Source organism: Pseudorasbora parva, chromosome 17, assembly GCF_024679245.1.
Source record: "Pseudorasbora parva isolate DD20220531a chromosome 17, ASM2467924v1, whole genome shotgun sequence".
In the NCBI taxonomy this organism is placed as follows: Eukaryota; Metazoa; Chordata; class Actinopteri; order Cypriniformes; family Gobionidae; genus Pseudorasbora; species Pseudorasbora parva.
In genome coordinates, this window is record NC_090188.1 from 5,185,322 (window position 1) to 5,210,545 (window position 25,224).

The window sequence follows — 25,224 nt, forward strand, 5'->3', positions numbered from 1 at the left end:
TAATTTATCTAGCTTTTACCAGATTGCCTCTGTATTCAATTCACGGAAAGTGTAGCATCTCGCAGTTCAAAATGCTTACGCTACGTCTGACGAGAGTTCACACCAGGTTTTTTTTTTCCGATCCGGTGGATTAAGTTTTAAATATGAATATTTTTCTTACACAGATGCATCACTTTGCTTCAGAAGGCCTTTATTAACCCCCCTGAGCCGTGTGGAGCAGTTATATGATGGATAGATGTACTTTTATGTACTTCATAAACAGGTAGCCATTCACTGCCATTATAAAGCTTGGAAGAGCCATGACTTTTTTTGATATAACTGAAAGAAGAATGTGACATACACCTAGGATAAAATCTGAAAATCTCTATACAAATAACACATTTACCTGACTACCAAACAGAGTCAAATATGGGTTCATCTAGGATTTCAAGTACATAATGAAAGACTGCAATAACATTTTGCTTTCATTTTATTCGATTTCAAATACTACATGGTAATAATAAAATAAAAAACGACCTTCATTTGTGATGTTTTCAAAACAATAATTGCATTTGTCCACAAAGTGGCGCTATTCCATGATGTAAAAGAGCTCTGGGGTATGTTCTTCAAACATCCGTGACTGCAACTATAGTTCATTTATATAACTTAAATAAAGTAAACTCTTTTCCACATTAAAAAGCCTTACATTGACATATTAAACTATTTTACAGCAATTATGATCAGATTGAATTCTGACCCCAAAAGGCTAAAATGCATGCAGAGTTACTGAAAATGGCCGATGCTTCACAGTTATCAGGAACCTCACAGTCAATACCTGTAAAAATGAAAGATCTTGGTGAAATTGTGACATAATGTGGCCTGCTGCTTTCTGATGTATTAACCCATTAACTATAGCCTCTTTGTGTGCTACATTCGCTCTCAAAAGACCTGTGCGTCTTGTGAACTATAAGTCAATGCATTGAGAGATGACAGTGAAAATGAGTTGCAAAATGAGTCCTCTGAAAATGGTACCATCATCCCAGAATCTCTTAGATAAGATTCAGCTAAGTTCATGGGCAGAACACCAAGAAAATCATGTCTAAATTAGACGAGTCTGAACGTCTCCGTTTCCCTAGACCCTTTGCATCTGCGGTCGAGGTGTTAGATGGGGAAAGGTGGACATCCACATGACCGCACGAGGGGCTTTGGAGTTCGCATTGGAGCCGGAGCTGCTTTTGCTTCGGTTGATGTTCTCCGAGCAGTACGTCTTCATCCGATACAGGTTGGCTTTGCTCTCACAGCAGCCCATGGAGCTCAGCAGGATGCATGTATCTTTCCTGAAGGCCCTGGTGAAGATGGCATAGAGGAAAGGGTTGGCACACGAGTTGATGGGGTAGAAGAGCACCAGGAGGATCTTAGAGTTGGTCACCGTGATGAGCGGGACTTTGAAGGCCGCGGAGATGGCGAAAAACGAGATGGGTGCCATGCACAGAAAGTCGGTGAAGATTAGCACGGCCATGCGTTTGGCGATCTTGGTGTCGGCGGCACGTCCCGGGAACTCTGGGTTCCGGACGGCTGTGTAAATGCACACATAGCAGCCGCAGATCACCAGGAAAGCGCCGACGTTGAAAAGCAGCAGGAGTATGATGTAGGCTTGGGATAACGGCGTCTCGATGTCCATCGGCAAACACATGCTGACCTTGTTGTAGCTGCTGACACCCATCAAGGGCAGCAGCGCCATTGCCAGACAGAGCAGCCATCCGCCGACCATAATTGCAGAAGCGTGGCTCAATCCCAGCCGTCGTTCCAGCCGGAGAGCATGCGTGATGGTGTGCCAGCGTTCGACGGTAATGGTGGACAGTGTGTAGACGGACAACTCGCCACCGAAAACGGACAGAAACCCGGCGACGTCACATCCCACTCCGGTTTGCCACTCGATAGCGTGCTCACTGTAGTGTCCACGTGTCCTGAGGTCCACAGTGGCGATCATAAGGAGATACACGCCTATACAGAGGTCGGCGAAGGCCAGGTGGCACATGAGGAATCTCGGCACGGTCAGTTTGCAACGGCTTGTAAATATCACAAGCAGCACCGTCAGGTTGCCGGCAATGGCAAGGACGTTGATGAACCAGATGGCCACACGCAAGAACCCGAAGCCGGCGATGTCCTCGCAGGGGTTGAAGGCGTCGGCCTCGGGGCTGCACTGCAGGGCTGGTTGCGGCTGACACGGGTCTAGCTCTGGATAATCAAACTCGATCACATTTCCAAAAGTGTTTTCTGCAGATGCAAGAGGACCGTCCAGCATTAGAGAATCGTCGATCTCAGATGGACTGAGAAAGGACAGGGTGAAAAAGGTCAATGTCACAGTTTTGTTAAATATATATCGTGAAGTCTCTTATGCTCACCAAGCCTGCATTTATTTGATAAAAAACAGTAATATTGTGAAATATTTTCTATTTTAATATACGACTTTTCTTTTCTTTTTCTTTTTACTTTCTATTCATCAAGGAATCCTGAAAAAGGTATCACAGGTTATATAAAAAGTATTAAGCAGCACAACTGTTTCCAACATTAATAATAAATCATCATATCAGAATGATTTCTGAAGGATCATGACACTGAAAACTGGAGTAATCTTGCTGAAAATTTAGCTTTGCATCACATAAATAAATTATATTTTTAAGTATATTTAAATATAAATGTATTATTTGAAATGGAAATACTATTTCATAATAAAAAATTTTCAGTATTTTTGATTAAATAAATTAAGCCTTTATTAGCATAAGAGACTTTCAAAAACATTAAAAATAGTAATGTTTCCAAACTTTTGATAACTCAAATTAAAACTGAAATAAAAACAAATAAAAACTATACAGACATTTAAAACAACTGATAAAATACATAAAACTTGCACATAATTACTAAAACTTTGTAATTTAAAAAAAATCTAAATATTAATAAAACCTATAATATAATAATAAATCATAAAACCTATAATAGTATTATTACTAAATTAAAATTATGGCAATACTAATTATTCATAAATTAGAAAGGTTAAACTTGTATTATAGCTTGGGAGACTTATTGGAATTCTCGTGTCATTTTTAGAATCTTCTGAACATTGTTGTTTCATCTCAAATTATTCGACAGTAATACAATTTTAAACATTCTACGTATTTTTGATATTCTGTATGTCCAGAGTAAAGAACTGTCAAACTCATATGGACTGCAAAACTTGGTCTAAATTCGTTTATTTTGAGATCTCAGACTTGATTGCAGACTTTGGTTTTCTGGCAAATTGGATCAGTTGGAGACAAAACTCGAGAGGATACGGTTACAAATATCCGGGTTTTTTTTCATGACAAAATATGAGAACCAGGAGACAAAATTTGTCTTGAAGTGTCCATTTGCTCTTATTGGTTGCTGTCTACCAGCTGACATATTAAACATTTAATTTAGAAAATGAATTTCCTGCTGAATCTATAAAGAAAATTATTATTATGTATTTAGAGCTACAAAAATAGAACAAAACATGTCAATACTACATCACATTAACAAAACTTACTCATCCAGTGGGCTGTTGTTACCACAGTATGATGATCTATTTCTCAACGCACCAATAACAGATCCCTCCCTATATGAGAACGAGAAAATTAAGGCATTGAATTATTATACTGACAATCTTCTGCTTTGAATTTTAACAGTGAATCATAATATCAAAGATAAATGTCAAGTTCTTTTATTGGAGCTTAATTTTATGACATTCACTGAAGGAGAAGTGCTTGCTAGTGATGCTCATTCCAAATGGCAATGAATAAAATGAGAGGAATATTTTATTCCACTATGGCTCATAAACTGATGGTGTTTTTCTGATGGATGTCGACCTGTTGGCGTCCCAGCTGAGCAGGGCGCAGCAGTGGCTGGGATACGTGAGCTGTGCATCTCTCAGGCTCTTCAGTCCCTTCAGTGGAGGCAATCTCTTCAGAGCGAACGCTGAGCGAGCCACCAGCATCATCACAGACTCCAGACCATGAGAGGGCAGCGTCTCCAATGCTGTTGACGAAACATCCCTGGTGAACAACAGAGAGTGAAAATGCTGAAGATGGCATAAAAAGGAAGCTGTGAAAGTCTTTTCTTCCCTAATGTGATGCATTTTTAAGTAAAATGGCTTCTCACACAGAAAAAATGTAGGGCGGGACTTGATTTTGTCCATGAGGAATTGATGGTTGTGGTCTAACTAGTAAATACACTCGTGCCCATCCGTTCACTCCAAGCGGCAACCTCCCACAGTTTCTCTTGAAGCCAATACGGAAGTAACTTAAACTGCAATCCCTCGACAGGCTCCAGAAGGGAGCAAAATCGCATTGAGCCCCATGTTAAAATTCCCAACTTTACAGCAGAAAAAAACATCTTTATAGCCTGATACAAATTGTGGTTTTGTTCTATACGGCTAATTTTGCCCTTCATGACAACTGTGAGGGGGGTGAATTTTTTATAACTCATTCATTTACATTATATAAAGCCTTAAAGTTCTGCATAATTAAGGGTGTGGCCACTTTGATTGACATGTGGATAGCCATTTATCCGCTGTCTGTTAGTCATCGCGTCACCTCAGCTCCGCCCACGTCCCGCCTCTTTGCCTATTTTCTGTTATCCGGGCGTGACACGTGATGATGAGTTGCCAAGATGGCAACGGCCAGCTCGTTTCTACTTTACGCTTCAGAACAGCTCTTCAGAATCTTATGGGTGACGTCACGGACACTACATCCATATTTTTTTACAGTCTATGGTTCACCCATGGGCATCTGATCTGAAAACCAGGTGTGTTCAGGCGCATTGCCGGCGTGTTTCTATTTTGAGGAACTGAAAACGACTGCGCCATTGACTAACAAAAACCTTCTCTAAAGACAATAGTGCAGCATTTTTTATGTTGCACAATATTGTGATAAAAGTTCATTTTTTCCTTAATGTAATGATACAAATTAAACTTTCATATATTTTAGATTCATTCCACACCAACTGAAATATTTCAGGTCTTTTATTGTTTTAATACGGATGATTTTGGCATACAGCTCATGAAAACCCCGTCTCAAAAAATTAGCATATCCTGAAAAGGTTCTCTAAACGAGCTATTAACCTAATCATCTGAATCAACTAATTAACTCTAAACACCTCCAAAAGATTCCTGAGGCTTTTAAAAACTCCCAGCCTGGTTCATTACTCAAAACCGCAATCATGGGTAAGACTGCCGACCTGACTGCTGTCCAGAAGGCCATCATTGACACCCACAAGCGAGAGGGTAAGACACAGAAAGACATTTCTGAACGAATAGGCTGTTCCCAGAGTGCTGTATCAAGGCACCTCAGTGAGAAGTGTGTGGGAAAAAAGTGGATTCAGACTAAGTGCACCAGATTGGCCCTGTCCCAAATGGCCCCCTTCATATGCACTTTCGTTCTTGTGGACTTACAATGGCCGCTGTGTGTGTGTGTCCACAAGAACGTAGGGTGTCCCACTTATCATTTAGGCTCAAAGAAGGGTGCTCTTGAGCTGCCATTCGCCCTTGATGCACACATCAGCTGTGCCCGCAAGTTCATGAGCTATGCAGAGGACTTCTACCCGGCCGTCAAAGCGGCATTAAGTTGGGAAATTGCGGAATCAGAGGAAGACCGTAAGGGTTTAGGGTGCCATTTGGGACGGGGCCATTGTAAAATTAGGGCCCTGTATGTGAATTCTGACATTACCCGGGGAGGTGCTCAATCCTGCTCCTCAAGTCCTTGGTTCATACTGAAATCAATCAGACCTGAACCAGCCAATTAAGGTCTTCAGGTTGTCCTAAAAGCTAGGTGTGGTAATGCTCAAGTCTAAAGTAAAGTAATGCACCCCAGCTTTAGTGATTCACATTGACATCTGATGAGACCCGACCCGTCACAGTGAAGTAAAGAGCCAGAATTTGCAAGAAAAAGGGTTTTCTTGGCAGCAGTATTTAATTGTGGTATCACTTACAGCGAAGTGGGGCCAAATGCTTTTTTGAAAGCGTCTTCATGGATCAAACGCAGATCTTTGTTGTTCTTTAATACTCTGCAAAAAAACAGATTAACACATACCGTAGATAATAACATGATTAAAGCAGAACTGAATAGAGATTAGTGCATTTATAATTTCTAAATACTTACAGTTTATCTATTATAGTTCCATTAAAGGCATGGCTTTCTATTTCTTGAAATCCATTGTTAAAGAGATTCCTGAAAGGAGAGAGAGAAAAGCGTTTATTAGCACATAATGAATTAATATATTCAAAACAACCATAGAATATATTTATTTCAAGTACATTATGTTTGGTTTAAAAACTGTTTCCAGTTATATATATACAAAAGTATGTGTGCTTCAGGAAATGTTTGTGATTAAATGCTGTTTGCATACAGATACAGATATTGAAGGTTGTGTGTCTTGTACACTTACGTAGACTAAGCAAAGATTTGATTTAATAGCACTATCCTCTAAGACGATGGGGCCTGTAACTCCATAAAATTGATTTCGATCTGTCTTGCTTTTGTACACCAATAAATAATTCCTTGTTTTGTTCAACTTGTTAAGGGGTCATATCATGGGGAGTCCATCCAAAAGAGCATTTATTGAAGCTAAAAACTGCATAATAACTTTATTTCAGTAAAGAACAAAACTCATGTAATTCTGATCTTAAAGGGGGGGTGAAACACTCAGTTTCAGTCAATCTCAAGTATTGCATCCTTCATATCTCCGAAAAGTCTTTAATTTTATTATATTTATAAAAGAAATATAGGCTGTACCGAGTCTTTCCGGAAAAAACCGAGCGCCTGGAGGCGTATCGTGTGGGCGGAGCTAAAGAATGACAAGCGCAAAGCGGTGACGTCCTCAAGCGTGGAGAAACCCTTGGCTATCTCAGCTAATACAGATAATGATCCAGAATCAAATCTGAGGCAGAAATAAATTGAACAGGAGAAACAGCAACAGCAGGACGTCTGTCTCTGTGGTATGGACTGTATTTAGTGGCCTGTCAACATTTCTGTGTCTTTACTCGCAGTTTATGTGGACATGATTCGGTTTATGGACTATTGTATGCGACTAGACCTTAGAAGTAGCAAGCAAAACGGTTTTGCACGTCAGACTAGTGTAACGTTATACAGAACAACAATTGAGTAACGTTAGCGCATTTGAATGACGAAGCACGCGATCGTGTCGTTTACTGATGTTTACTCACGCGACGGTAGCAGTTTTACTCACTGGCTGCTTCCAAAGCAGGACCGAACCTTTATCGCTGGGACCGCTCCGTCAAAAACACACTACTTTGGTATGATTTGGTGAAGTCCTGACTGCAGTGGCGTGGAAATCCACTTTGAGACGCGACTGAAGCGATGTTGTGAAGCTTCCCGTCATTTCTGCGTTCAAATCGGTTCAAATGCAGCGCTGCCTTGCCGGAATGCTGTGCTGAAGCGTTGAAGTCGCTCGACGTCACCCATAGGAATAAAGTGGAGCGCGGCACGGACGACTGGATCTGCACCTGAGCGAGCGTTTATGGGCGTGCATTTCCTCTCTCTCGCTCTAGCGCGCACCCTACCGGGAGAAGAGCCCGTACGGCCCATACAAGGACCTTCCGCTCTATTAACGTCAAGCCGAGCCATACTTGAAAAAAACTCGCCGAAACTTGTGAGAAACCGGAAGGAGTATTTTTAACAAAAAATACTCCATCAAACGTCCAACATTAGTTTTTGAAACTTTGTCTATGTTTAGGATGGGAATCCAAGTCTTTAACAGTGTAAAAAGCTCAGTATGCATGAAACAGCATTTCACCCCCCCTTTAATGGTTTGAGGAGCAGTGGTTTTATGGATCTGTCACAAAGGTGATGCAAAGAGGCTGTTATTAAAGGATGACAGTGTACTTGATCCAAAAGCAAATCCACAGCTCATAAATAAGAGTTCACTGCCTGACAGTGCTTTTATTCAGGGTGCGAACTACAGGGGAGTTAGGGGGAGCTCGGCTCAGTGTCTTCAGCGCTGGGAAGATGAATGTGTATTTAACCCAGTTCATTTATGTAGTGTAAATGTGAAATTATTTTTGAATTTGGTGCCTTCTAGACTGAGAAAGCCCAGTAAATGTATTTTTATCTCATGGGGATAAAAGACAACAACTCCTAGAATGCACTTGCTTCGCTGCCCTACGAGGCCACTCCCAAACTAGGGTTGCTAGTTTGTTCTACTGATTCAAAGCCATACTCTTTACAAAGAAGTAACTCTTTAACTTCAATAAGACATGGGCTGAAAATGAAAATGTTATTTGTGAAATTTTGGGGGGTCTCAAAAAATGTGTTATTTTGACCTAAACTATTATTTGTTTAGTTTTGTGTAATGTGATCATCATGGATTATTATGCATGACGGGGATTTAAACCTAATTCAAGTCAATAAAGATAACTATACATGCTATTCTTGTCAAGAACATCAAGGTGTTGTGGCGCAGTGGTGCAATTTCCACTCATGTTTAGTACATGTTGACGCAAAGATTCACAGAAAATATATAAACGAATATCCACTTCTTGGATTTCTGGATGAACAGCAAAGGAAAGTAAGGCATGCTATTCCCAATTATGTGTTGTGGCTGGGTTGTTATAGGTCTGCGTGACTATCAATGTCTTAAGCCTAATTGGACGGAGGCTCCTTCTGTAGCCTAACAAGTAACTTTAACTGTTGTTCATGTGAACTCAAAGACAGCCGGATATTTTGTTCATAGACTATTTGTGGGTGCCTGTTTGACCTGTAAATTTGTGTCAATAAAGTATAATAGGGTAATTTTTACTACCTATACTTTCTTACTTTGATGTATAGAAAGTTCAAAATATATATATATTTTTTTAGCATTATAAATGTCTTTACTGTCACTTTTGATTTTAATGCATCCATACAGAATAAAAGCATTAATTAATTACTGACCTCAATCTTTAAACAGTAGTGTATCTGCATGTCATGTGACCATTTACCAACATCAGAAAACCCACTGTCAGAAAAAAAGGTACATTGCTGTCACTGGCGCGGTACCCTAAGGTACAAAACCGAAAAGGTACTAATATGTACCTTTAAGGTACTAATACACACTCTTAAAGTACTGATATGTCCCTTTAGGGTACTAATACACACTCTTAAAGTACTGATATGTCCCTTTAGGGTACTAATACACACTCTTAAAGTACTGATATGTCCCTTTAGGGTACTAATACACACTCTTAAAGTACTGATATGTCCCTTTAGGGTACTAATACACACTCTTAAAGTACTGATATGTCCCTTTAGGGTACTAATACACACTCTTAAAGTACTGATATGTCCCTTTAGGGTACTAATACACACTCTTAAAGTACTGATATGTCCCTTTAGGGTACTAATACGCACTCTTAAAGTACTGATATGTACTTTTTAAGCTACTAATATGTACCATTTAGGGGTGAGTAAGGCACAAAGATGTACCTTTTCACTTTTGTACCTTCAGGTACCACCCCAGTGACAGCACTATAACTTTTTTTCTGAGAGGGAACGTGACCAAGTTGTTAAATTATGGAAATGTTAACTTGAAATTTCAGATGCCGCTTCAAGCAAATATTTTACAGCAGCTCGGAGAGGTTCAGCTGACAAAACGTGTGAATTCTTGGTGTGAGGAGATGGAGATCACAGCCATAGTGTGAGATACTAACATTGTGGTGAATTCACTCATCATTCCACTGAAAGCATTTGATGGGACTGAACGCAGGTTGAGGTTATCACAAATATCCCTAAAAAAGAACAAAATAACTTTAGTATTTTAAACAATAAGTTGTTAAAACAAAACTCACGGACAAAAACACATCAATCTCCTAATCTAATACACCTGTGCTTTTCTTATCCAGTGATTTGACTCATCGTTCTCTGAAAGAGTCTGTATATCTGTCAGCTTGTAAAGGATAACAGATGGTAGCGTGCTTGCATTATAGCTTCACTATTACTTTCCATCATTATTTCTCACTCACACCATCTCTCAAGCAGACGAATCCGCAGGGTAAACTCACAGTGTGAAATAGGGCTCCAGGGAGAAGATGGAGGTCATGTCAGGGAATACACTTATGCCAGTGTTGGAAATGCTCCTGTAGTAATACAAAGCAAGAGGAATTGGGTCTTGACCTGTGCAAGAAAACCTAACCAACAAAACACAGGTGTGTCTCAATCATCTCTCGAGCACGTGAATCAGTGTATCGTGTAAACGAATCTGGGCACTGGTCCTAAAGTGGTACGGTATTAGTTACTAAAATAACCCCCATTCCCTTAAAGGGTTAGTTCACCAAAAAATGTAAAATGATCCCATGACTTACTCACCCTTAAGCCATCCTAGGTGTATATGACCTTCTTCTTTCAGACGAATACAATATATATTAGATATATTTCGAGATATATATATAAAAATGTCCTGGCTCTTCCAAGCTTTATAAAAGTTATGGGTTTTGAAGTTTGATGTGAGAAACCAAACAGAATTTGTTATGTTTAACCTCCCAACCAGACGAATCTCATCTACAGTAACAGTAACAGTAAAGGCTAAAATTAAGTGTTTTATAATGTTTTGTGTGTGTGTATGTGTGTGTGTGTGTTTAACGTTAATATTATGGGAAATTATCAAAAACATTGCCGGTACCTAGCAACTTATTTTTAAAAATGCTGTTGGAAACGAGTTAAAATGTGATTACTGTAGAAAAACTGTAGAAAACTGCTGTAGAGAAGAATATGTGCTGCTTACAGATATCTCAGCTTGGGAAGGTTGTTGAACGCTCGTTGGTGGATGTGAACGAGACTCCGTGTGTTCTGGATTGAGCTGTGATACAAATTGTTGCATGAGAAAACAAATGACACATTACTATGAAAAGACTCTGAGAGAGAAGATTCTGTTCCAGTCGGTTATAATTACGGACAGTCATTTAATACAGTCATTAAGACGCAAATCAAGTAAATGATCCATGAATCACTTTCATTGTTCCTCGAGTGGTTTCTTACATTTCTGAGAGATTCAGAAGGCTGTTGAATGCTTCTTCTTCTATGGTCTCCAATGATATGCTCTGGGCGATTTCTCTGGGTGAAAAAACAACAACAGGTCAATGAAAATCAGAGGTAAAATGCTTTTATTTGTGCTTATACCATGGTCTGTTTTAATAGCCGCTTCGCGTCGGGCGGTTCTTCGCCTCTACGCTGTGCATTAAAATCCTTCAATGCATGGCTAACCGTGGATTATCCCTTACTTATAAAACTGAATAAATAAATCTTGCATTATCAGAAACTTGAATGGATAAAGTCTAAAGAGCATCCATGTACCTTTTTGAATATAATTTGAAATTTACCACATTTTATTATTATTATTAATGTTGAAATAAAAATATATATTTTACAATTAATGTCTTTACTTTACACAGGTAAATAACATTTATTATAATGGGTTTATCTGAAGATTGTTCACTTAAAGTTCATTTAAATTAAAAGTTCATTATTATATATATATTCATAGTGACATCAGTAGCAGTATTAATATTTTAATATATTTGTATTATGTATTATATATTGTGGTGTTTTTTGGGGGGTTAATAAGTGCAGTACTGTGGAAAAAAAATTCCTCTTTGGGGACAATAAAGTTAAAGTTAAATATCAGCCTTCATTCATAAAAAGATTCATTACAACAAATATTTAAAAAAATACTGTCTTTAAGTTGTTCTACGTTAATTTAGAGAGTAACTGTGAAATGATCACAATATAAAAATATTAAACTCTAAAACTTTAATTGTGATCAATTACAGAATAGTTAGTTAATTTTTTTTTTTATCGATTTGACACATTTGATTAATTTAATGCATGCTTGCTTAATAAAATGATTCATTTTCTATACATTTTCTAATATTAGACATATTTTCTGTTCATAAATTGTTCACATAAATTAGAAAAAGCAACATCAACTTTCTGTTATAAATAAAACAGCTTGCATGCTTATGTTCATGTAAATAAACATGTTTAAGTGCTGAATTGCTCAATATAACGTTTTGCATTGTTGATTGAAAAAGATTTATAAAGGTTAGTATGAATTTTTTGATTACAATTTATTTTAAGGTGTCATTGTTACAGTGTAATTATATATTTGATGGTTAGTTGCATGTAATTTTGAATCATTTGTTGGTTTTACTATGGTAAATATACCATAAACAACGACAATATAAAATAAAATGTGAATTTTTCAATGCAAGCCCCAGATCATATTTTCTAAGGCCATTCCTTGGGATAGAAATGCTTCTTTTTGACACAGAAATTCAATCCCATGAGAGAAAGATTCTTGATATTGTGTGATATTACAACAACATAATGCATTCTATTCAGCCAGAGAATAATCTATTCTGTGCAAGCGTTCAAACTGTTCCTCCTAACTTGGATGTCCTGAGCCTTTTCAAAAGAGCTGCAGGGAAAAATTGGCATGTTCAGAAAAAGGGAGTGAACATCAAAGATTCTCTTCACAGGTCACATGATGTGGAGATGAGGCTGTTGCTCGGAGGGGAGTGATGATGGATGGCATTTCTCTTCAGTGGACAAGCTAAACATCTGGTTATCTGTCAACATTTTCGTTAAAAAAACGATGACTACTCACATTGTTTTTACTCCTCTCAGGCGGTCGAAACTGCGACTGCTGATGGTTCTCAGAGAGATGTAATTCAAAACTCTGAAAATGAGATGCACAGGATAAATTAATAATAATTTCACACCAAGTCACAATGTGAATAAATCTGAATAAACCCTAATCTTAAAAAGCAACATCTACTATGAAAACATAGGCAAATCACATTATCTTTAGAAAGTGTAAAAACTAGTCAAAGATGTCAAAATTAGCGTGTTAATGCATGCAATTCATTTCTTCAGTTTAACACTAAAAATATTAAACGCAATTAACGCAGCATCCATGTTTCTCTCATCCTTTGGCCAGCGTAATTTTTTTTATTACTCTCTTATTCATGCAAATGGTCAAGAACCAAGTGCAACAAGACAAAAGAGAACTTGTGAATGTCCTGACTATGTGACACACACACACACAACGCTTCTCTTTCGCTCTTCAACAAGCAATCACACACAGATTTAAATACCAGTTTTGTAGAGCATTCTCATAAGAGCAGTCTTTAATGAATTAAATAAATGGGCCTATTTTATTGATCTAAGCGCATGGTTTGAAGTGCATGGCACAGGTACACTTACGGTGTGTCTGAATCCACTTTTGCTAGTTTAACGACAGGAAAAAAATGGTCATCGCGCGCCAGACGTTTGGTCAAAAAGGGTTGTGCCTCGTCTCTTAATGAGTCATGGGTGTGTTTTGGGCATAATGTGCAATAAACCAATCAGAGTCTCGTCTCCCATTCTCTTTAAATGCCATTTGTGCTCGCACCATGGAGGATTCGCTAAATACATGCTAAATTTTGCGTGCGGAAAGACGGAACTTTTATTTGTAATATTTAAAAATCTGTGTGTGCTGCTGCATGTCCCTGTGTGTAATAAGCAGAGTGTACGTGTGTTGTGTACCCGCTTATAGGCACATATTACTAACACACCCTTTAAATAACATAAAAAAATACTGAGCTATTGACTTTAGTCCAGGTTTTTGTTGGTCAGTGGCGCAGTCGTTTGCAATTCCTCAAAATAGCAACACGTTGACAATGCTCCTGAACACACCTGGTTTTCAGACCAGCATGGGTGAAGTGCGCGAGTGCATTTGCTATTTAATGTGGCACTGGACTTGAAAATGATAACTGTGTTGGGGTGAAACTAGCAAAAAACACACACAGGAAATGAGATCAGATCCGCGACATGTTCGGCAACGGCAGATCTTAAAGTCACAGTAGCCTAATAAACCAGTTGCTGTGATGTCTGTCATTAATGTTAATCAAAGAACAAAGGTAAGAGAGAAAACTGTATAAGGGCACCGGTAAATATCACACTTATTATAATGGGTTTATGTGATTGATTTAAGTTCACTTAAATCAAAGTTGTTATTATTTAAAAGCCTAATCATTTATAAAGCTTTTGATTATGCTGTAATGCTGAATGTCTATTATTAATGTTTTATAAAAATAATTTTCTAAATAGGTATCAATATTAGTTTCAGTGCTACTGACCTTCATTTATAATAAGATGCCTTTACAACAAAAAGCAATAATCTTTAAGTAGTTTCTTGAGAGTAACTGAAATTATTACAATATTAAAAAAATAAAAACTGTTGTTTTTAATCACGATTAATAACAGAAAAATTTAATTAATTAGTAAAAAAAATGTATTGATTGACAGTACTAGTAAAAACATTTTCATGCATCCTGGAAAAAATATAATCTGTGAAAAATTTGGTTAAAGGGGGGGGGGGGGGGGTGAAATGCTGTTTCGCAAACTGAGCTTTTTACTCTGTTAAAGACTTGGATTCCCATCCTAAACATAGACAAAGTTTCAAAAACGGTAACTTAATGGTATTTCTGTGTTAAAAATACTCCTTCCGGTTTCTCACAAGTTTCGGCGAGTTTTTTTCGAGTATGGGTCTACTTGACGTTAAATAGAGCGGAAGGTCCTTGTATGGGCCGTACGGGCTCTTCTCCCGGTAGGGTGCGCGCGCGCGTGACTAGAGGGAGAGAGGAAATGCACACCCATAAACGCTCGCTCAGGTGCAGATCCAGTCGTCCGCGCCGCGCTCCACTATATTCCTATGGGTGATGTCGAGCGACTTCAACGCTTCAGCACAGCATTCCGGGAAGGCAGCGCTGCATTTGAACCGATTTGAACGCAGAAATGACGGGAAGCTTCACAACATCGCTTCAGTCGCGTCTCAAAGTGGATTTACACGCCACTGCTGTCAGGACTTCACCAAATCATACCAAAGAAGTGTGTTTTTGACGGAGCGGTCCCAGCGATAAAGGTTCGGTCCTGCTTTGGAAGCAGCTGGTGAGTTAAACTGCTTCAAATGTCTGTGCTGTCGGCTATCGTCGCGTGAGTAAACATCAGTAAACAACACGATCGCGTGCTTCGTCATTCAAATGCGCTAACGGACTCCATGGTTGTTCTATGTATAACGTTACACTAGTCTGACGTGCAAAACCGTTTTGCTTGCTACTCCTAAGGTTTAGTCGGATACAATAGTCCATAAACCGAATCATGTCCTCATAAACTGCGAGTAAAGACACACAAATGTTGACAGGCCACTAAATACAGTCCATACCACAGAGACGGACGTCCTGATGTTGCTGTTTCTCCTGTTCAATTTATTTCAGCCTCAGATTTGATTGTGGATCATTATCTGTATTAGCTGAGATAGCCAAGGGTTTCTCCACGCTTGAGGACGTCACCGCTTTGTTCGCGCTCGTCATTCTTTAGCTCCGCCCACACGATACGCCTCCAGGCGCTCGGTTTTTCCTGGAAAGACTCGGTACAGCCCATATTTCTTTTATAAATATAATAAAACTAAAGACTTTTCTGAGATATGAAGGATGCAATACTACTCTATAGGTACTCAAGACTGACATGAGATTGACTGAAACTGAGTGTTTCACCCCCCCCCCCCTTTAAAATAAAAGGAGCTTAAACAGATTGTTGAAATGTTTGATAAGTCTCAAGGAAGTTTTACGTCTGAGCACTTCCACTCTGAGACAGAGCAGATAAAAGCTCATTCAGCAAATCTCAAACCAATGACCTTCCTTTAACCCTGTACTTCTCAGAACAACTGTGCCAATACGCCGTTTCTGTAGTGCTGCAATTCCTAATTCAAGTTGTGTTAGTTCTAGCTAGTATTTTGAGTCCCTGTCCATATTATTTTCTGCAACATTCATTTCACCCTTAATTATCAAAACAACACTCACATTTTCCAATGCACTGCTAAAAATAACCATGCAAATTGCAAGTAATTACACCACATCATGTCTTACATTGCTGGGTTGAGTTTGATTTAAGAGTTTGGAACCATTGCACTCGGATAATTATCACTTGGTTTTGTTTTTGAGAGGAGGTCACAGTGCTCTCAGAGTTTGTAATTGTGAAGCGCTGCTTGATTCAACTCGTCCAGTGCAGGTCTAATGATGTGAGAGTAACCGCCTGATTCTTGTTAGCGCTTGTATGCCTCTCAGTTCTGTTGGAGAGGAGGTGGTCATATTTCCCAGCCTCTCTGCGCTGAGCTCACATCAGGGATCATCAAAGCTGTTAGAAATTAGTCTTTGGACATGCATCACTCTTAGAAGAAAAGGCTCTATATTGAACCTTGAAGCTACACTGTGTAACTTTTTTTTAGTTTATTCTTAGCTAAAATCACTTAGTTCTTTTAAAAATATATGTGCTCATTAATGTATATTTACTTCTTTCAAGTAATAAAGTGTTCTCGTAAGTTTATAATATGCCATTGAAAATACATACGGGTGAGGGGTTCGAATGCTGGTCGCCATGTTGCTCCTCACTCTTGAAAGTACATTAGCCAAAGAGGGACATACCCATAAATTCAAGCTTCGCTTTTCGCGTTTTAACACTTGATGGCACTCATGGACGAGGTCAAACTGGGAGCCATGTTAATCTTGGACTAAATCGGCCACCGTAGGAGTTAAAACGCAATCAGAATTGAGAGGAACAGAAACTATTATTCACTGTATGGTCATATACCTTTACACCGCTAGATGGGGGAAAATATCACACTGTGTAGCTTTAAAAGGTTCTATTGGCGCTATATATTTGAAACCCCTAAAAGGTTTACTGAAAAACATGCTTTTTTTACTTAGTATTTTTGTCTTGTTTCTAGTCCAAACATCTAAAAAATCTTAAAACAAGAAGTATTTACTAGACGAGCAAAAGTAATTGTCTTGTTTTGGGGGAAAAATAACTCAAAATGACTTAAAATAAGCAAAAACTTTTTTTGCAGTGTTCTATATAGAACACTTTTTAAGTGCCAAAAGGGTTCTTTCTTGTCATTAACCTTTTTAGCATAAAAGGTTATTTGGAGTATACTCAATACTTCTATATAGAACCTTTTAGGGGTTCCAAATACGTAACACCTATAGAACCTTTTCTTCTAAGAGTGTACAGAAGCCTTAAAGTATGTTTAAGTGCTAAAACAAGTATGCATTTTATTTATTTATCCTGAGAAGAATGCTAATCATTAAATTACATTTGTTTTGATATTTAATGGTATTTTTGAAGGAAGGATCTGAACAAACTCCTACCTTACACTCGTTTAAAAATGAAAAAAGTTCTTGAAGGTTCTTTACTGACAATAAAGATTCCATTAAGAGCCTTGGAATCTTTCAACAATATTTGCACGAAAGGTTCTTTGTAGTGGAAAAAGGTTTTTTAGATTATTAAAAATGTTATTCACTTGAAAAAGTTCCAACGAACCAACGAAGGTTCAATACGCCTGAGAACACCTATGGAAGCTTGTTACCGTCATGGAATAACAATGTTTTAGATAAAAGATAATTGCTACTTTTTATATTCCAGTTCTGACTCTTTTTCCTCACATTTGTGGGATATAAAGTAGCAATTGCGAGTTAAAATGTTGGAATTGTGGGATACAAATTGCAATTGTGAGTTTATATTTCACAATTTAGACTTTTTTGACTTTGTTTATATCCTACAATTCTAACTTTATGTCTCGCAATTTCAACTTTATACACAATTATGAGAAAAAAGTCTGAATCTCAATTGAGAGAAATAAATTCAGAATTGCAAGTGAAAAACTCTGTAGCAGACACAAATGTATCTTCCAGATAATTTGTTTCAACATAATTCATAATTCGGATGAGATGTTAAACTGAGGTCCTGACTCTCTATGGCCGTTAAAAATCCCAAGGATGTCCTTCGGAAAAAGAGTAGGGGTGTAACCCCGGCATCCTGGCCGGATTTACCCATTGGCCTCTGTTCATCATGACCTCCTAATAATCCCCCTCTCCTGATTGGCTTCATCACTCTGTCTCCTCTCCACCAATCGGCTGGTGTGTGGTGAGCGTTCTGGCGCAAAATGGCTGCCGTCACATCATCCAGGTGAGTGCTGCAGATTGGTGGTGATTGAGGAGATTCCCCCCTTCTAAAGTGCTTTGAAGACCCAGAAAAAGCACTTTATAAATGTAACAAATTATTAATTATAATTCCACACATAAAAATAGATCAACATTCCAGACCAATAGTTTGTAGCCATAAATGACGTGGGCTCCAGTCAGTCTAGGCCAACGAACAAACAATCACTTAATGGCTTTGTGAGATTGGGGTCACATCAAGATAATGGCAGAGGTTGTTTGATTTCTCCAGGACAGAGGAAGGCCCTAAACAGATCTTCTTCTTCTTCTCATTGACCTTTGAATGAACTCTCACTGACAGAGGTACAATCCACAGGACAAATCCACAGAAACTGTTGTCACACACAAACTGCACCAAACCATTGATTGTCGGCTTTCTACTGCATAATATAATGTCCAAATACATGTGACCATTTTATATATATATATATATATATATATATATATATATATATATATATATATATATATATATATATATATATATACACACATACATACATGTAAATGTATAAGTATTGATTGATTGAAAGTGTATATTGTTTGGTATCTTTACTTTGATATCTTTATGATTCAGAAGATGGTTTGATTGAATTTTGTTTTGAATATATCTCGTTCTTATCAAGATATCGTGTTTAGATTTACTCTCTGTTTTGAGCAGGGAAGTTTTGAGACAAGCGATAAGATAACAATTTTTTTATTGGGGGGGGGGGGGGGGGTGTAAACAGTCAACCCTGAACCAAGACGACCCCTGATTGGTCAGAATCCATCTAAGAGGATGGGCAACAAATTTGAGTTTTAACTTCAGAACACGATCAAAGAGTTCAGTTCAGTTAGTTCAAGCAGTTCCAGAAGTTTCACAGTAAAAAAAAGATCAGTCTGATCGCTGTTATTTTACAGTGTTGGTTGAAGCAGTTGAAGTGGAGTCCATAAAGCAGCTATAAAGGATAGACGATCAAACGATCGTGGAAGACCCAGATTTGAAAAAAAGGGTTAAATTCATTCAAGCCATGTAGAACTCTTTATTACTTTATTTTCTTTCCGTGATCAATCACACCACCAGCCTACTTTTACTTACCTAGGATGGGTCTGTTTTTTTGTTTTTTTATACCAACAAAGTTATATTCTTGTGCAAAGACCCTTTCACACCAACATTTAAATAATAAGCCTCAGGCCGAGGTAAAATTGCACATTGACAGTAGAGAGCGCAGCTCAAACAAACCTTTGCTGCCATTCTCGATAATGGAAGAACCAGGACAAAGGAGAAAAAGGTTTAAAGGGGAGATGAATTGAGAAATAAGCTTTCCCTTGAGCTTTTGATATATAAAAGGTCATGGTAATATAAGAATAATCTGTAAGTTTCAGAGCTGAAAACTTCCTTGTTAGTCAAAGAAAAGCTTTTATAGACAGCAGGCCCAGTTAAAGATCGTGTTCGCATCTTGAAGTCATCGACTGACAATACATTCCTCTACAGAATAATAAGCAGGTGTAATTCAGTAGCCCCACCCATCGACTCATCGGTCCTATTATTAGGAATGTGTGGTTGAACTTTATTTTTAATGAAGTTCCAGCTGACGTGGGAAATCGCTTCATTTCACCGTGGAATGGTTTGTAAACAAGTCTCAGGTCGAGTTGGATTTGCAGACATATTGAGATTAAAACACAACGCTGTTTCTTCTTTATTGGATATGACAGGAATAGTGCAACACACTTATGTGAGTAAAACTTTTTTCTTTATATGTGATAGTTTTGCATTGGAATTAGACTCGTAATGTAAGCCCATTCGTAAAAATGTCTCCTGCGCCCCTGGCTCTCGGCCTCATCCTGCTTGCCACAAAAGGCATTCTAAAGTGAAATTATGGTTTTTGTAAGAAAAATATCCGTATTTATAACTTTATAAACTTTAATCACTGACTTCCAGTAACCGTATGTGAGTCTAGTTCCGGTGGAAGAGTGACCTCTGACCCGACACACATTAGACACACTGACCCGAGTAGATGCCTCTCTGGGTTCAGACAAAATAGGGCTGGGCAACGAACTCAAGCTCCTCTCACATTTCCCTTTCGCGACCGGTGTCTCACATACATCCGCTTCTGGAAGCCACGATTATAGTTTATAAAGGTTTAAATATGGATATTTCTCTTACTCAAATGTGTGGCTTCGCTTCAGAAGGCCTTTATTAACCACCTGGAGTCGGATTATTTTTATGATGGATGGATGCGCTTCTTTGGACTTCAAAGTCTCAGGTACCATTCACTTCCATTATAAAGCTCAGAAGAGCCAGGATATTTTTCAATATATCTCCGATTGTGTTCTGCTGAAAGAAGAATAGGATGGTTTAAGGAAGAGTAAGTCATGGGATAATTTAAATTTATTTCAAGCTGTAAATAATTTTTCCTGTAGTAGCTAATGTAGGGCTCTATTTTTTATGCAATGTGGATAACGTGGATGGAACCGGCGATGGTGGAGTTTACTGCACAATGCAGACTTTTATGAATTTTTGCCAATTTTGGTTTGATAAACCACAAACAAAGCTGTGCAATTAATCAAATTTAAAATGATTGCCATTCAGAGTCAACCTGCCAAAATAAAAGTCTGGTTTAAGTGGAATAAAGTAAATTCAAATGATTGTTGTATTTAAATTGTATTTAAATTGTATTAACATTATATATTATAGTATTTAAATTATTTTAAATAATAATTAATATTATACAATAAAATAATATTATTATTTAAAATGTAAAATTTTTAACTAGAGTTACACACATTTTTGAGTGTCTCTAACATATCCAAATAATTTTTGGAGCCACTGTAAAAATACATCCAAAACTGTGTCTCTTATATCTGCCTCATATTTATCTCAAACCCAGTGGAATTAAGATCATAACCAAATGACGAAACAAGTGAAAATGAAGTGGGTGGGTGATTATACAGTTCTGAATGCTTTTCCTTACTTTTAAGGACATTATTCATTTATCTCATGTCCTTGATTGCATGCAACTCTTATCAGGGCTCAAGGTTTCAGTAGAGGAAGAAGATGATTTCAAGGCCTCAAGGACATTAAGCAGACTCTTTTAACGCGTTCAGCTCAGCGGGCGCGATGGCCAACCGAGACCCGTCAGTCAGACAAAACTACTTGACCTGTCTATTCCAGATAATACTTTTCTCCAGCTTGTCATATGTCAACAACTCCCCCATTGCTTTTTTTCAGAAAGGTAGAGGTGTCATGCGTAAGCAGGACTATAATGAAAAGCGAATAGTGCATCACAACTGCTCCTTAACATCTGCTAACAGGCCTGTTAGTCAGAGCCTAAAGAAACTATGGTTACTGTGATCATTCTAGCATGCTGGAAGCGCTAGAAACCTGAATGGGAGAAATTGCAACTAGGAAATGTGCTGTTAGTCAGTCACCGTTTGGATAGAGGGCTTTTTTAAAACTTGCATTAGCTGAAAATACAGTTTTTAGTGTAATTCATGAAAAACGAATGACAGTAGTGGCCAAAAGTGATGTCCGGAGGTGATATCTGTTTTAAATGGCTGTGCATATTTTATACTTTTTAAATATTCTAAATATAAGGGAAATATTATTTGACAAAACAAATGACAAAGCTGCAGGTTTTGTTTTACTATGCAAATTAAAAAAAATGCATAAAGCATACATTGACTACATATTAATATATTGTTGGTTCTCTCGTTTTTGCATGTATTCGTAATTTCTTTGGCCTGAGCAAAAATGACGTCTGCACAATTTAGCATGTTAGAAACGCATTATAAGATATAAAACCATTGACTCCAAGCTCAACTATACCTAATATAATCACAAAATTGTCAACATATTTCTAATCATATTTGAATAAAGGTTGAAGATGTCAATTTTTTCTAGGCTGGGCATCACTTTTGGCCACTATAATTGGTGTCAGATTTTATTGCTGATTTGAAAGATATTTTTAAAATACAGTAGTACTGTAGATCTCAGACTTTCCTCATTCCTGTAGTTGGATGCCGATTTCTATATTTTTCTAATAGCCAAGGGATCTGACTTGCCTTAAAGGGACATAGGGTGGATAAAATAAACTTTGCATAAAACGATATAATTGTGATGAGATGAACACTACTTGACATGATATTTATTTAAAATGCACTAAATGAAATTCAAATTTTATTCAGAGAGAGAGAGAGAGAGAGAGAGAGAGAGAGAGAGAGAGAGAGAGAGAGAGAGAGAGAGAGAGAGAGAGAGAGAGAGAGAGAGAGAGAGAGAGAGAGAGAGAGAGAGAGAGAGAGTCAAAGCACAATAATGCTTCTAATACATCTCTAGCTTTTTATTCAGTTGCAACCGATATGGTTTTGTGAATAAATATAGTTTGAGAGCAAAATGAATCAGTCTCACATTAGTCATGTTAGAGGTTTGCACTAAACACAATCTCTGCATCACTGCACAGAACCAACCATAATTATATAATATACTTCAGCAAATACAATAAAAAGTTAGACTTAAGTGTACAAATACTTTTTGGCCACTGTTGTTCATATAATGCCTTCATGTCTAAACACCACATGGGACAGTCAGAGCTGTTGTTTTTACATTTTGCAGATAATAAATGGCTCTCAATAGATAATTTATTATTTACTATTCAGATAACTAAATGGGTCATATGTGTTTAGACTATATTTGTGATGGTTATGTATGAAAAAGAGCCAGATAAGCACATCCACTGTATCCGATGGGCTTTTGTTATGTGTTGGTTGTTAGACGTCCACACACACTTAGAAATGACCAATGAGAAGAAAAATGAACACAGGCAAACAAACCAATGGTCCTGAGAAGGGTAAATGGCACTCCCAAATCACACATTAAAATAAAATGTGTTTTCATATTTAACTTTTGTACTACATCCTTATGAAATAATTGAGATGACTTGTCAACTTGAGTGACTTGGGTGTGTGAGATGTGGCGTGTGGTTACGTGTTCATGTACATAATATTCAAGAGGTTTATTATCACAGTGAATCACTGCCAACACACTATTTAAGGATATTTCACAGTCCCTATTTTAGACGTATTAAACAAGAAATAATTAACTTAATGACCACTAATGGACATCATGTACTGTGCTTGAGGTGCAACTGCTTTGAACAGCTTTTATTATAATAAATATAATAAATAACTATAGCAACATATAATAAGGGATATTTTTACTCCAGTGAATGTGTCAAAGTCAATTTCTGAGGCAGATACAAACCTTAAAGTCTTAAGTGTATATATATATGTGTGTGTGTGTATGTGTACACACACACACACACACACACACACACACACACACACACACACACACACACACACACATTTATGTTCAAACCTGGTATAGACTCACATAACCCAAAAACTGTTAGGTTAGTGCTTCAATATATCTGTGTGTAATGTGTAATTATTATGTATATATAATACACACACATGCATGTATATATTTAATAAATATCTGCATGTATATGCTGTATATATACATTATCTTAATGTTTTGAATAAAAATATAAAAATTTTTTTTACATTTGTGTGTATTTATACATACATAATATACACATTACACACACATATATCACAGCACTAACATAACATGCAAACACAACTTTTATTCTGGATGTGACTAATAATGATTCATTTCCCCACAGCACTAAATGTGTGTGTGTGTGTGTGTGTGTGTGTGTGTGTGTGTGTGTGTGTGTGTGTGTGTGTGTGTGTGTGTGTGTTGGGTAGGTTATGGGGCAGGGGCAGTGGAGATAGAATGTACAGTTTGTACAGTGTAAAATTCATTACGCCTATGGAAAATCCAAACACAAAATCGTGTGTCTGTGTGTGTGTGGGCTATAAACATTCCCACCATCATTGTCATAATACTGCTCATTTAAAAACATGTTGACCACGTCGGGGCATGTTGTCACATATTGAGGTAAGTTGTCATAATGAGAACCTGCTGTTTATTAATTCAGATTTTGTTTAAATATATAAATTCATGTTCAAGTAAAAAAAGCTGTCTGCCTTATATCCATATCTAGAAAGCGATATAAACGAATTATTAAAACACTAAATAAGACGAAAGAGCACACATGTAAAATGTACCATCATGTGACATACACCAGTCTCCAATATAGCAAATGATTGAAATGTTAAGTGAGTTAATGCAAGTGGCAGTAGAGTATGGTTTTATCGTCTATAGGATAAGCTGAGATGTGCTTACAGTCTGCTGTGAGTTCTGCTCCTCATGTTCTCTGTCGCGCTGTTACAGGTGATGCTCTTCTGGGAACATCTGCAGATCTCCGGACACTGGAAACACACACCGCCGCAGACAGACATCAGCAGAGGAGAGACGACAAGCAGGAGAGATCTCAGCATTGTTTTGCAGTGTTTTCACTTGTTTAAAATTGTTTTGTTTTTTAAAGTTTTCCTCTCGCCGGGAGATCTTCTGACTGGAACGCGAGCGCGCGCTTAAGACTGGACGGGGAAATAAAAGCTGAGCCGACTCCTCTTGTTTGGCTACATTTTTATGAGTTTGTAAAGCGATTGATTTACAGGTCCTAATGCAGTATATGCTGGCTCACAGTCCTTTCATCTGGTCTGGGAGAGGAGCTCACGGATGAAGTGTTTGCCTTCGCATCTTGAGTCATATCAGAAATAATAACGAGCGAGCTGCGCGTGGCCCATTAAACTCACCACATAGATACACACACACACACACACACACACACACACACACACACGCACACACGCACACACATGCACAGACATATACGCATGCATGACTCAAACAAATATAAAAAATAATAAATATATATTTCATATTCAACATGACATCATAATTATGAATAGATAGATAGATAGATAGATAGATAGATAGATAGATAGATAGATAGATAGATAGATAGATAGATAGATAGATAGATAGATAGATAGATAGATAGATAGATAGGCAGTTAGATAGATAGGCAGTTAGATGGATGGATGGATGGATGGATGGATGGATGGATGGATAGATGGATAGATGGGCGGATGGATGGGCAGTTAGATGGATGGATGGAAGGAAGGAAGGAAGGAAGGAAGGAAGGAAGGAAGGAAGGAAGGAAGGAAGGAAGGAAGGAAGGAAGGAAGGAAGGATG

General features: G+C 37.8%; 1 protein-coding gene across 1 annotated transcript; it reads right to left on the minus strand.

The window, feature by feature from the left end:
* Window positions 1–532: 532 nt before the first annotated feature.
* lhcgr (luteinizing hormone/choriogonadotropin receptor) lies at window positions 533–24,771 on the minus strand. Its single transcript, XM_067421946.1, has 11 exons — window positions 24,309–24,771; window positions 12,649–12,720; window positions 11,022–11,096; window positions 10,768–10,842; window positions 10,049–10,123; window positions 9,698–9,775; window positions 6,153–6,221; window positions 5,983–6,057; window positions 3,864–4,049; window positions 3,545–3,613; window positions 533–2,309 (listed from the first exon to the last, which is right to left on the minus strand). The coding sequence occupies exons 1-11, from the start codon at window positions 24,461–24,463 to the stop codon at window positions 1,112–1,114; spliced, it is 2,127 nt and encodes a 708-aa protein (XP_067278047.1). The 5' UTR covers window positions 24,464–24,771; the 3' UTR covers window positions 533–1,111.
* Window positions 24,772–25,224: the final 453 nt, after the last annotated feature.